Below are 14,427 nucleotides of genomic sequence, written 5' to 3'. Positions count from 1 at the left end.
TTTTTGTGAGGGAATTAACATCTGTGATCAGTGATTCTTTTCCTCTGAGGAATGATGGCTCCACTTGGAATATATGGCTTCAAAGGTTCCTGTTGTTGGCAGTTTGAATTCCTGACTCTTGGATTTTATGATTAGTGTTTGAAATCTTTCAGTGTTGCCTGCTTTGAAATTAGGAATGACCTCTTAGGAAAAAATAGAGCTCCTATCAAAGTGTGATTTATCTTCTATCAAAAATATTTCTGGGGGTGCCTGGGTGGCTCAGTTGTTAAGCATCTGCCTTCGGCTCAGGTCATGATCCCAGGGTTCTGGGATCGAGCCCTGCGTCGGGCTCCCTGCTCCGCGGGAAGCCTGCTTCTCCCTCTTCCACTCCCCCTGCTTGTATTCCCTCTCTTGCTGTCTCTCTCTCTCTGTCAAATAAATAAATAAAATCTTAAAAAAATATATTTCTGACCTCTTTTTTGACCATATGTGAAACTGGATTTAGTATTCCTGAATAGAGACCATTAGTTTGTAGAGAAGAGTAATTAGGGAGTAGAATTGTGTTTAGGGCACATTTCTTGAAAAACCTCAACTAGTTGTTGTACATCATTAGTCCTTGGGGAAAAGTGCAGAAATTGGTGAGCATTTTCTGCATATTGGGATTGTAAATATATAAATAGGCTTAAATAGACTAACTCACTGCGTAGTGTGGCAGCCGAAATGTAAATTTTATAGAGTATGACATTTAAAGCAGGGTTTATCAACAATGGCCCTATGACATTTTGGTCAGATGATTTTGTTGTTGTTGTTGTGGGAGGCTGTTTGGGATTATAAGATGTTTTGCAGTATCTCTGGCTTCTACCCACTAAATGCCAATATCTCCACTCAGCCCCAGCAATCAAAAGTATCTTCTGACATCTCCAAATGTCCCCTGGGGGCAAAATTGCCCCCCTTGTTCCCCATTGAGAACAACTGATTTAGAGTTACACCTCAATAATCTGGGACTTCCTTTTCACTTCTTCGTATCTGTACTTCCCTGAGAAGAAGAGAATACGTTAATGCAGTTTCTGTGGTAGCCAAAGTAAATGCCAAAAGGCAAATGAAAGTGCCCCCCACAGACCCTCCTTCCTTGTTGATTTAGTCATATTGTATACATCTAGCAAACTGGTTTCGTGGCTTACAAATAAAGTCGATTAAGAGATGCAATAAGATGTGCTGAGAAGTCTTACTTTTTGGAAGGATGGCATTTAGAAGGCATTTAGAAGGACTTCAACAGAGCAATGGATGATTTTTTGACAGAGATAAAAGGAAACAGAGAAGCAGACACAGGAACTTACAGATAAGGAACCTGAGGCTGAGTGTTAACTAGAACATAGTACTTGAAGTAGGAGAGCCAAATTGGAGGTCCGTTTCTTTTGACTCTACAGATCACGCTCATAAGGTATGCTCTATATTACTTCTCTAACTTGGGGCCTAGGATGCAAGTCCCAGCTTTCCTAGTTTAGTGCCCTCCAACTCCACCATCCTGAGATAGTCAATGTTAACTGCTGGCTCTTTCCTTTCACACTTTTCTCCTGCTCATTCAGTCTACAAGTCTAACTGCCCACAGCGTCCCTAAGGGTCAGTAGGTTCTTACTGAGTCTCTCTCAGTCTATTCCATGCATGTGTGCATGCACATGCACACCTATATAATTTTTATAGAGTATTTCAAATGATTTATATATAAGTAGGATTCTTTTTATAACCTCAGTCTTCTCTGTTTTTTCTTTTTTATGCACCTGCTCCTTCTCCAGTAACTACATTTAACAATGCGGAGAATGTGTGTTTATTTCTGTACTTTTGCTCATGCTCATGTAATCATATCTATATTGGTATCGAGCATCCATCTACCTACGTGCCCACCTTAGACAGATATAGATACATACGTGTACACACATGAGTTTTTGTCATTGCTTGTTTTATAAAAAATGGGATTATATTTTTTTGTGCATCTTATTTTTCACATTTAACAGCTACCTCATGGAAATCTCTGCAAGTCAGTTTTTATAGCTCTAACTCTTATTTGTAATGGCTGCTTGATGTGATATGACGGTGCCCTAATTTGCTCAGCATTCTTATATTGATGGACATTTACCTTGCTCTCATTTTTAAGGGTTACAATTAATATCCTTGTTTACATAACATTAGGTCCTAAAACTCATTTTCAGGGGATAGATTCCTAGTAGTGGGATTGCGGGTTGAATTGAAAATTTCAATAGCTATTGCCAGATTGCTGAAACCATAATTGTTCATTTTCACTAATACCTTAAGAGAGCACCTTTTTTTGGTCCACTTTTTCAATTGGTTTAATTGCCTTCTTTTTGTTGATTTGTAAGAGGCTTCATGTATTAGAAAAAGTAACCATTTATCTTTATTAAAATACATTTTTAAAAATCTATCATTTGTTTCTTGACTTTATCATCTTTCCTTTTATAACTTGTGGATCAAGGCACTGTACCTTACAGTCTAGATTTTCTTCTAATATTTTTGTGTGCTTTTGTGTGTGTGTATAATATGATATAGGATTTAATTTTATTTTCTTCCCTGTAGAAAATGACTTGTGCCTGTACCACTTATTAAATGTCTTCCTTTTCCCCATAGAATTGAAGTATCACATTTGCTGTATATTAAATTTTTTCCCAATTTGTTAATTTTTAACACTTGAGTATTATCTTGGCCTTTGTTAACTGAGGTAGTGTGTTGTAGCTCATTCTAGTGACAGACGCTTTTCTTTTCTCTTCTTGGGGAAACACGGCTTGACAGTAATTCACCTTGCAGCCTGGTCTGGAAGTCTCGAGATCATGCTCATACTCATTAGAGCTGGAGCAGACCAGAGGGCCAAGAATCAGGTAGGTATGTGGGTCACACCTGGACATAGTTCTCACTGCCCCAGTGCAGGATGGGGAAGTACTCAGATCATTGTGTATATATGTCCCCCACCTTGGCTCTCTTGAGGATGGAATGAATGCCCTCCACTTTGCAGCTCAGAGCAATAATGTACGCATCGTGGAGTACCTCATTCAAGATCTGCATTTGAAGGACCTGGGCCAGCCTGATAAGGTGTGTTTGCTATAGTAGGAGAGGTCCTATGCATACACCACCAAATTCCTCTTTCTTCTTACTCCTGCTAGAGCTGCCAAAGCAGCCAGCACAGACAGACCTGGCCCTGTAGCTAGCTCCTCCATCACTCTGGCAGAGGACAGAACAGATGAGAGGTGTTGGTGTTGGTGGTGGCCCAGGCATCTCATGTGGGAAGGGCAGGAAGTATTGAGCAAGCATCCAGATTCTTTTTTCCCTCTCTGTTCCCTCATCCTGGCTGATTGTGGACAGTATCTACCCTGTTTTGTATTCAGAATGTATGTTTGCATTTTACTCCATTATGCTTGGCCTTTTGGGAGTATATTTGATCCAAGACTACGCAGTAATGGAATCATGGAATATAATGCAGTGTTACCATATTTGTGTACATTCTTTTTCTTTTCATCAGGAGATATATACTAATAACAGTCACCACTTATTGAGTATTTATTAGTGTGCTAGGTACAGAGGAAAGCTATTTACATACATTATTTCATTGAGAGGTCTAGGGCCTGGTGTATATGGATGCTTAACAAATCATTGCTGAATGAATGAATTATCCTGTTAATTCCCATAATTCCCATAATCATATACAGAAAGATTTTGCTTATTTTTAAAGGTGATGAATTTGAGGTTCAGAGAAGCTAAGTACCTCGTCCAATGTCCCAAAACTGGAAAGTGAGAGCTAGGATTTGAATTCAGGTCTAGCTGACCCCAGTCACCATGCCGGCCTGCTCTCCTGTCTCCCTTCTCAGATGGGCATTCCCTATGTGCCAGGGACTGTCTTTTTCCTGGAGTATCTTCTTCTAGGCTTTTCTCTAGGCTTTTCTCTCCCCTATTCTCTCTAGGGGAGAATACCCTGTGAGACTGACATTTTGATTTCAAATGGGACCTCCTTTTCACTGTGCCTAGAACATTATTCTCCATAAAGTCTCTCCAGAAATTAAGCAGTAATACCTCATTTCACCTCTTGTAAAAAACTTTCACATTCTTTCCTGCCTTAGTCTTTTTTTAAAAGATTTTATTTATTTATTTGACAGAGAGAGAGAAAGAGAGAGAGAGCACAAGCAGGGGTAGCGGCAGGCAGAAGGAGAAGCAGGCTCCCCACTGAGCAAGGAGCCTGATGTGGGGCTCCATCCCGGGACCCGGAGATTGTGACCCGAGCTGAAGGCAGATGCTTAATCGACTGAGCCACTCAGGTGCCCCTGAACCTTAGTCTTAAAAACAACAACTCTTTCTTCAAATGAAGTCTATAAATTTGTTTTACTTCCTCTGAGTATGACTGAGCAACATTTACAGCTTAGAGACAGACAGACTTGGACTGTGGTCTGGGCATATATATTAACTATGAGCTTTAAGCAAGTTTTCCAACTGCTGAAAGCCTCAATGTGTATAAGGGATGATTGGGGAGGGGGGGTGTTTTGGCTTCCATATAATTTTTATCAGCAATACCTCCATGGTTTCATATAGATGATTGATATTTCCTCAGTTTTATGTAAAAAGGCCTATGCCATTGAACTTCATTGTAAGCCATTCTACCACCCATTTCCAGTCACACACTACCCCTAAGCCGTTCCTATGTAGCAATATTGGAACAGCCACTGTTGGGATGTTTGAATGAGTTAGTGAGTATAAAGCACTTAGCCAAGAGCCTGATACATGGTAAGTGCTCACTAAATGGTAGGTATTATCACAATTATTATAGGATAAAATACCCTGATATCCTCAAATTGATAATCATAGTCAAATAGTGACACAGTGAGGAAGTTAGATCATTCTAGTTTGATTGATGCTAAGTAGGGATGAGACCTGTGAATGAATTCCACTCAGTTCAATTTAGCAGATCTTTGTTGAGGGCCTGTTATCTAGGAGACCCATGACAGTCTTCCCTTTCAATGGGCTCTGGCTGATATCACAGGAGACGGCAGGGTGTGGGGAGGCTCAGGTAAGCTGAAGGGGTTCAAGGACCAGAGCAGGTTTCTGGGAAGTCTTGGCCACGTCTGCAGCTTCTGCTGGCCAGCAGCCTTCTTGGCCACCATCTCTTTAGCTGGCTCCGGGGTTGTCCTGTCCCCACCCCTCTCCCTCCTCCCCTGTCTGTTGGGGAAAAGTGCGGAGGAGTCTTGGCAGTAGACTGTGCAGACATGTCCAGCTGAGAGATGTTAAAATTAAGATGGATTCAGAGACATATGAGGAATGAGCAGATAACGAGTCCCCTGGCTCATTTAGGGAGAGAAGAATCTCTGAGTCCAATTTTAGTTCTGTAAGAAACCTAGATGGATCAATGCAAAAGACAAAGTCTTCTCTTTTTCTGAGATCTGTGAGTAGGTCAAGGATGTTGGCAAAACCCAGTAGCATCTGGGATCAGGAGCTCAAGGTGTATTAATTCATCATTAGATTTTTCCATCTGTGTTTGCTTAAAAGTACTGTGGAACTCACTGAATGCATTTGATAGAAATGACTGCTTCACCTTCACAGCTGGCCCTCTTGCCTACTTTCTTCTCAGCAGAAAGGGATGGAGAGCCTGCTGACCTGACCAGCATTGGCAAAATTCTCTTTAGCCCAGAGGGAACTCCAAAAGCTAGCAAGGAAAGCCTTGTGGGGAGGAGGTCTTTATTAATAAAAGAGATTTAAGTAGGCCCAGGAGAGTGTGGGTGGGGATGAGAGAGATGGAAGACACTGGAAAATATTTTGAGGTTTCTTCCAGCTCTGTGGCCTCTCCAGGGGAGAGAGATTAGAGCAGCCAGGAGAAGTTATTGGTAAAGTAGTATAGATGTTTTGAATCTACATATGAACTTCCATCTAGTGGTCAAAAATAAGTACTCAAAATGTTTGGGGTGGAGCAGGGGCAGAGGAAGGAATGGCCTTAGAGTATATGAATAGTTGTTGAATATTTATAAGAGTTTGGTGGTACCCTGTTAGGTTGGTTTCAGCTGTAGACTTATGGGAACTTCCATTGGTTTAAAGGACTCTTATAGGAAGCCTTTAGAGATCAAAATGCAAAGAAGCTTCCCTTTTTGGAGGGTTGGGAATAATGAGCATGAGGGGATTTGGGAAGACATACCTTCTTATATGGACCTGAAGCCAGTGTTTAAGGGCTCCAGTGTGCAAGGGGGGACCTCACCCCACCCACCCTAGTTTCATGACTGCATATTTAACACACTGCTCCTTCAGCACTTTTTTTTTTTTAAAAAGAGAGAAAGAGACAGACAGCGTGAGAGAGAGAGCACAAGCCGGGGGGGTCCGGGCGGGGGGGGGCTGGCAGGCAGAGTGAGAGGGAGAAGCAGACTCCGCGCTGAGCAGGGAGCCCGAAGCGGGGCTCGATCACAAGACCCTGAGATCGTGACCTGAGCCAAAGGCAGACATTTAACCAACTGAGCCACCCAGGCACCCCTCCTTCAGCACTTTTTAATTCATGGCAACTTTCTTTTTCCCTCTCAAATCTCTAATTATTAAGGAACCTTCTCGGTTTTCCCTTATGCCGGGGTTCTGTTGTGAGGGTCCCAGGGTAAGGGGAAATGTTGTGGGGGATAGACCTGCACACGGGGCACTGGGGGGCTTTGTGCTAGGTTCTCCCTGGCTTCCTCTCAGAGGCTCTCCTCCCATCATCTCTGGGGTCGCTGTGGGAAAGGATGGTCAGTTTGGACTTTGGGTGTCCATTTATAATGGCTGTTTATGAAATTTTTGCTGAATTTGTTAACCTGTCAAATTTGATAACCCTGCTAATAAACTTAAAAATGAAAAATAATTTCTAATAAACAGTTGCAACCCCTCAGACTTATTCACATGCAAACAATTTAAATACATTCAATTAAAACATGTTAGGTTAAATAGACATTGTGTTAATTAAGGAAAAAAGGTAACAGGAATTCTGGCCCCTCCTTATTTTCGTTAATTAGGAAAGGGAATTGGGATCCTGAGCTGGGAAGGCATTGTGGTTTCTCTGAAACGGGAGCTCTGACGCCAGGTTCCACTGTCCTGGCTGGAAGATCTCCCTCCTTGCAAGTAGGAGTCAGTCCCGGGGGACTGTACTGGATAGAGGCCGACTTGAACAGCATTTTAGAAGGGTTTGGTGGTTAAAAAAGGAAATAAGACATGGTAAGAAACTATATATTTTTTTAAAAAACATGTATTTTTAAAGTTGATGTTATTTTCTCTAATAATGTATGCTAAAATGGGAGAAAAGATTTATATCTCATTTTACTGTCACTTCATCTTTATGCTACCTTCTGATATGTTTCTAAGATATGGATTACTTTAAATGCCCTTATTTTGTGTAATTTGGCTTTCACATTTTTTTTTTCTTGCTGGTAACATTTTTAAAGGGCATCCAAAGTTTAAAGTAATAACTGTTTTCTTGGTGAGGAAAAATATTTCATCAGTGATAACCTCCCATTTCTTATCAGATTAGGCTTTCTTTGGGGGTGGGTCCTCTGTCACTTTGTTTAGCCATGCGGAAATGCAAGTCTTTGTAGCAGCCAAGGGTAAGAGTAAGGGCATTTATTTTTTTTAAGATTTTATTTATTTATTAGAGAGGAAGAGCATGAGTGCAAGAGCAGGTGGGGGGCAGAGGGAGAAGCAGGACTTGATCCCAGGACTCTGGGATCGTGACCTGAGCCGAAGGCAGATGCTTAACTGAGCCATCCAGGTGACCCCAAGAGTAAGGCCATTTTAAAGTTGAACAGATGAGCACTGGGTGTTATACGCAACTAATGAGTCGTTGAACACTACATCAAAAACTAATCATGTACTATATGCTGGCTAACTGAACATAATTTTTTTTTTAAAGATTTTATTTATTTGTTTGACAGAGAGAGACACAGCGAGAGCAGGAACACAAGCAGGGGGAGCGGGAGAGGGAGAAGCAGGCTTCCCGCCGAGCAGGGAGCCCGATGCGGGGCTCAATCCCAGGACCCCGAGATCATGACCTGAGCCGAAGGCAGACGCTTAACAACTGAGCCACCCAGGCGCCCCTAACTGAACATAATTAAAAATAAATAAATAAAGTTGAACAGACCTCTGGTATTTCTAATAGTATTTGTCCCCAAACTGCTAACTATGTTATTAGTTAGACTTTTTTCTGTTATGAGTGATAAAAATCTAGTTTAGTCTAGATTAAGCAATAGAAGTAATTTATTTATTGCTAACTAAAGAGTGTGAGGATATATCTGAATGGCTTGAGGCATGGCTGGATCCAGCTCTTTTTTTCCTTCCTCTCTAACTCTCTGTTGTCTCTCTGTTGGCATTATTGATAGATACACTCTCCACATGGTGGGAAAGCTTGCTCCTAGCAGTTTCAAGATATTCTTATAGATATTCTTTTTTTTTTAAGATTTTATTTATTTATTTATTAGAGAGAGCACACATGTGTGCATGAGTGGGGGGAGGGGCAGAGGGAAAGGGAAAGACTTTCAAGCAGACTCCCTACTGAGTGCTGAGTCTGACATGGGGCTTGATCTCACAATCCTGAGATCATGACCTGAGCTGAAACCAAGAGTCAGAAGCTTAACTGACAGAGCCACCCAGGCACCCCTCTTATGGATATTCTTATGGATTTTGATTCATAAGAAAGAAAATTCCTGGGTGCCTGGGTGGCTCAGTCAGTTAAGCGGCTCCCTTCGGCTCAGGTCATGATCCCAGGGTCCTGGGATTGAGTCCCTCATTGGGCTCCCTGCTTGGCAGGGAGCCTGCTTCTCCCTCTCCCTCTGCCTGCCTCTCTGCCTACTTGTGCTCTCTATCTCTCTGTCAAATAAATAAATAAATAAATAATCTTTAAAAAAAAAAAAAGAAAGAAAATTCCTATCATCAAATGTTCATATATAAATCTCAGGAACGACTCTGTTTGGCCCTGCTTGAATCATCTGCCCAATCCTCTGAACTGATCACTATGACCAGCATGGGTTAAGTGGTCATTTCATGGGGCAGTTAAAACCTGGCAGTTGACAGCACTAAATGGATAAATGGCAGAGTATATGTGCATATAATTGGGGAAGTTCTCTAAAGGAAAATGAAGCTGCTGTTACTAGAAGAAAGAAACATAGAGACAAAGCAGCAGATGTCTGCTCTAGGACACAACACCCTCATGTATTATTTATGGTCTCTGTGGGTAAAGGGCTAACAAAACCCTTTTTGCTTCTGCATGAGAATTTAAACTTTGGTTAGCTTTCTGGCTCTGTGTCACTGCAAACAAGATAAGCATTGCTTGTGATAAAAATGACCCCTAATTAGCAAATTGCATTTGGACTTGGAGGAACTACAGATGACCTTTAAACACTAGAGGGGGATGCTGTACTTTGGGCTTCTCTGAAGGTAGTGACTCTTGTAACTACCTGGGCATGTCCCTTGTGGGGACCTGAAGCTATGCTTGAGGAGTTGTTACAGGTGATATTTGTTCCAGTGGGGCACCAGCCTTCTAAGCCAGGGCGGCTCCAACACCTGCCCAGGGTGGACTTGTCACCTTGCAACTGAGCTGTCCCCTGGGGGGTAAAAGCCAACAGCTCCTGGACAGCTGTGTGGGACATGGTTTGAGGAGGGACAGCCGACATTGGCAAGCTCTGGTTTGTGTCTTACATCTTCAGAGTAGACTGGTGTCAGGTGTGGCCTGTGGTGATTCTCTGATTCTGAAATGTTTAGCGGAAGCCAAGGAGACCCTCTGGTGGGTGCTGAAGTCACTGATAATTCTTTGAGATAGGGTGGTTGGTTTAAGGAAGCCCTGCCAGTGAAAGGTGACAGAAGCTCAACTCCAGCTACTTAAAGAAAAAGAGGGGCGCCTGGGTGGCTCAGTCGTTAAGCGTCTGCTTTCGGCTCAGGTCATGATCCCCGAGTCCTGGGGTTGAGCCCCGCATCGGGATCCCTGCTCCGCAGGAAGCCTGCTTCTCCCTCTCCCACTCCCCCTGCCTGTGTTCCTGCTCTCACTATCTCTCTCTCTCTCTGTCAAATAAATAAAATCTATCTTAAAAAAAAGGAATTGATTGACTCACTCAAACACTTCATGCACAGGTAACTTCAGGTATGTCTGAATCCAGCAGCGCCCATGATGTCAGCAGGGCTCTTGTCTCTTTTTGCATTTTTCATCTGTGCTTGCCACTGTGCTGGCTTCATTCTTAGGTGGGTTCTTCTTGTCAGGTGACAAAGAGGGCTGATGACGGCTTCGCCGATGACTCTAGATATACAAACAGAATGTGCCAGAAAAATATCCCATAGTTGACTCTGATTGGCATAGCTTGGCATGTGACCATCCCTGAGCCAAACGATGTGATGTGACCAAGGGATAGATTGTGGAAGAAGCAGGAGCCTGTGATTAACAGTTCTGTAAAAACAGGGCACAGGCTCCCAGTGGAAAATGTCACCACCAGTGCTTTGTCTCCTGTTCCAGTGCATTAGCAAATTTAAAAGGCCTTCTTCCACCATTTCTTGTCACTTGCCTCCCCACCCACAAACACACACTCATACTGAGTTATGTACCCCCATATATCACCAGCTCTCCGTTACTGCATTTCATTATAATTACTTGCTCATGTGTCCATCTTCCCTGTTGGACTCAGAGCTTCTTGTTGCTGAGCACAATATCTGGCATATTCACGGATGCTCAATAATTATGGAACAAATAAGTAAATAATTTATAAGGGTGTGTGACTAAATGTTTTCATGTAGTATATAATCATGTCTCTCACACATCCTTTTTTGTGATTTTTTTTTTAATATAAACCTTTATCCATTGTCACCGTTTGCAGATATTTGTATAAGCCAGACACAATAATTTTTGGTCTGTCATTTCCAAAGTGTTGTTCAGGGATCAAGACTAAATTCTGTTTTTCAATTAGGTGTCTAATAACTTGCAGAAAAAAACAGAAAATTGGGGGCCCAAGCAATCCGTGTCTTCTCTTTGCACTTCCTTAGTGAATTCATGAGAATGATGATGAGAGCCAAGCCTTCCAGGGTTGAAGGTTGGGGATGTAGGCCTCATTGGCAAACATGTCTGGCTCAAGAATAATGAATTAGGAAAATTTTTTGTACTACTTTGTTTCTCCAGCTTCCATAAATGCGTGAATACAGAGTTCCATAAGGCTGATCCTTGTAGACATTTTTTTTTTTTTGCCATTATTATTTCAGCATTTTCCTTCCTTATCCTTCTTTTTTTTCCCAGTTAATGGGGAATCATGTGCTGTTTGTCTCAAGTTAACAGTCTCCATGTTCTTTTCATTACCCTGCATTAGCAGATCAGATAACAAATCTCAGATTTAGGAACCTTCTTATAAAGAGGCTTGTATCTTGTTTTCCACGTTTCAAACATCTTGCTAAGCTTTTGGTTAATAACACACCAAGCCAATTTGTGAGTGTTTTCTTTAATTGAAGAAAATACTTCTGCCTCCATCTTTCCACCACAACTTCCTTTTTCTTCTTTTAAATATCTGGAGTTAGAGGGGCGCCTTGTGGCTCATTTGGTTAAATGTCTGACTCTTGGTTTTGGCTCAGGTCATGATGTCAGGGTTGTGAGACAGCCCCACGTTGAGCCCTGCCTTGAGCCTTGAGTAGGGCTCATGCTCAGCACAGAGTCTGCTTGAGTTTGTCTCTCCCTCTCCCTCCCCCTCTGCGTCTCCCCCTGCTTGGGTGTGTGCGAGCACTTTCTCGCTCAGATTAAATAAATAACACCTTTTAAAAAAATATCTTGAGTTTGAAAATTAAGTCTTCTGTGGGTCTTTCACTTTCTTGATGACATTTTGGCTATTGCAAATGGAGTAGTGTGAAAAATTTAAGAAATTACCACAGTCAGAAAATTCTATATTTGAACTTTTCTCCCCAACAAATCATACCTAAACATCCTTCTTAAGCTATGTACTCTGGATGTTGCCTAATTTTTCCATTCCAGTTCATATAGACCTGTTCTCAAGAGTATTCCTGTTGATTTTTGGTGAACGTTGGAGATAAATACATGAGCAAGCAAGGAAGGCCTAAAAAGAAGCAGTAGATAAAATTCCATGTCTGATTGAGCCATCTAAATGTTAAGTCCTGGAGAATTTCTGCTTCAAACATTTTTATCAGTAAAGCAAGGCTTGATGTGTGATGTGCAGGTGCCTGAGACAGGATCTGACACCTAATAGCTTCCCAATAAATAGTTGAGTGACAGAACTATTCAATAAACACGGAAAGTTGGTAGAAATCCTACATTTGAAAATGAATCTTGTTGTCTGGCTGTGAGTTGGCACTTCCCCAGGTGCGTGGGAGGAACACTTCTGAACAGTACTTTTCTGCCCCCATAAAAATGATTCTGTGCTGATGGGGAGTTCCCACAGTTTTGGGCAGCAACTCAGAACTGGATCTGGTTGGGACTTACAGAGATTGTTATCGCCTGGGAAGGGCCTACACGCCATGACCAGAAGCACCGTCTTGGTCTCCTTGTAACCATCAAACTGCTGTCCATCTTGTCAGTTGTCTTGCTTGTCCAATAAATGTGTAATAAACACTGGAGTTTTGTGATTGATTGATTTTCAGAAAGGAAGAAGACCATTTCTTTGGGCAGCCGAGAGGGGCCACACTGAAATGATAGAAAAACTTACCTTCCTTAATCTACACACTTCAGAAAAGGACAAGGTGAGTTGGACTCTTATTTCTTTGCTGAGAACAAGAGAAAGGGGAGTGACACCTGGTATATAGATTTGGTGATGTCATTTTGGTCAGGAATGTTCAATTGTTACTACAGTCAGAGTATGGAATATCCAGATAAAATGAACCTACTTTTGCAGTGGAACATCCAGATTGCTAATTTTCACTCCATAAATGTTTGTGAAGTCAATAGACTACATGGATTTTTCTGCTGTTAACTCCAGTTTCCTCTTTTCCTCTCCTGAGGTCTGCTGGAGACTGGGGAGGGAAACCCTAATGGACACCCATATCTTTCTGCACATCTTTGATTATTTTCTTAAGAGGAATTCATACATACACATGGAATTGTGCGTCCAAAAGTTTTGCACATTAAATCATTTGGTATACATTGCTAAACTATCTCCCAGAAATCTTTCACCAGTTTACCTTCACATAGGTCATATGCGATTGCTTCTAAATTGTTTCACTTTTTGTTAGCAAATTAGCAGCAAAGGTAGAACAAGGAGCATGGATGGTGTTTCCCTACTGGTTCAAATAACTATGTCTTTTCATTTGAAACTTTAAAAAATTGTAAATTTCACTTGAAACTATGAATAATGTGGCCCACACTCTGGACTACAGCTTTAATCAAAATGAAACCTCTCAGAAGCCCCATTTCAGCCCTGTTGGAGGGGCATGTTGCTCAGTGCAGCGGACTCTATCATGAGTTTGTCTCTGTTGCAGGAGGGGAATGCTGCTCTGCATCTTGCAGCAAAGCATGGTCACAGTCCTGCGGTCCAGGTGCTGCTAACCCAATGGCAAGAAATAAATGAGATCAATGAGGTATGTGAAGTTGCTCATTATAGGTAAGCACAAGACTCACAAGTGGAAGGGTGGGAGGAATGGCTTTCATGGGAGGAAAACAAAGATGTTAGTGCTACAGAGTGTAAAATGTCATGCTAAAAAATCCATTCTTTTTTCTTTAAAGTATCCCAGCAGGTAATTTGTTAACCCATTCATTTATTCACCCATTCCCTCAAAAATATTTAATATGTAATTTATGCTAGGTAGAGTATGTATTCTTATTCTAGAAGCCTACAGGCCAATAAGGGCATGAAAAAAGGTGGGAGCTGAGAGGGCCAAGGCAGAGATTAAAAAGGGCTGTGCTCACCAGGGGGAGGGCGGCTTGGCTTTGATTTGTAGATTTTGCAGGGTTTTAAGCAGCAAAGAGAGATGGACTCCATTTTGGGTATAGGCCTGTGACTGTCACAGTGGTTTGAAGAGGGGCTTGGTGCCTGGAGAGCCTGGAGGTGGGGACACCCAGTCAGGTGATACTGGAAATTGCTAAATCAAGAGCTATGGAGAAAACCTGCCACCAGGACACTCACAGGAAGCAAATAGGATGAAGGAATAGGAGGAGGCAGAGGCCATAGGATTTGTGACTAGGGTTAGAGAGAGGGAAGAATTTTTGATGCCCAATTTGCCGGTTTGGACTACTGGGAAGGGGGAGTGCCTGCCCCTGAGCAGAGGCGAGCAGTGATTGAGATCAGTAATAAGGATTTTGGAGGACTTTACTCTGAGGCACCTGCAGGGTGCAGGTACGTTCAGGTGGGAGCAGTGGGCAGACAGAAACTCTCTGGGGTTCAGTGGACGTTAGGGGGATGGAAACTGGGCGCAGGTGGAGGAGCTGTGGCTGTGGAGGCAGATTTGCGAGCCATCTGCTCTAGATAGTCACTTTTAACCTTTGGGTCA

General features: G+C 42.2%; 1 protein-coding gene across 1 annotated transcript in view; it reads left to right on the top strand.

The window, feature by feature from the left end:
* ANKDD1B (ankyrin repeat and death domain containing 1B) overlaps positions 1 to 14,427 on the top strand; it is a 58,369-nt gene that overhangs the window by 16,221 nt on the left and 27,721 nt on the right. The window contains 4 exon segments of the mRNA XM_078066326.1: positions 2,766 to 2,867; positions 2,974 to 3,078; positions 12,586 to 12,684; positions 13,420 to 13,518. Of these exon segments, the coding sequence (XP_077922452.1) occupies positions 2,766 to 2,867; positions 2,974 to 3,078; positions 12,586 to 12,684; positions 13,420 to 13,518 (405 nt within the window).

This window comes from Halichoerus grypus, chromosome 2, assembly GCF_964656455.1.
Source record: "Halichoerus grypus chromosome 2, mHalGry1.hap1.1, whole genome shotgun sequence".
Lineage (NCBI taxonomy): Eukaryota > Metazoa > Chordata > Mammalia > Carnivora > Phocidae > Halichoerus > Halichoerus grypus.
This window is presented reverse-complemented; position numbering and strand designations above follow the sequence as displayed.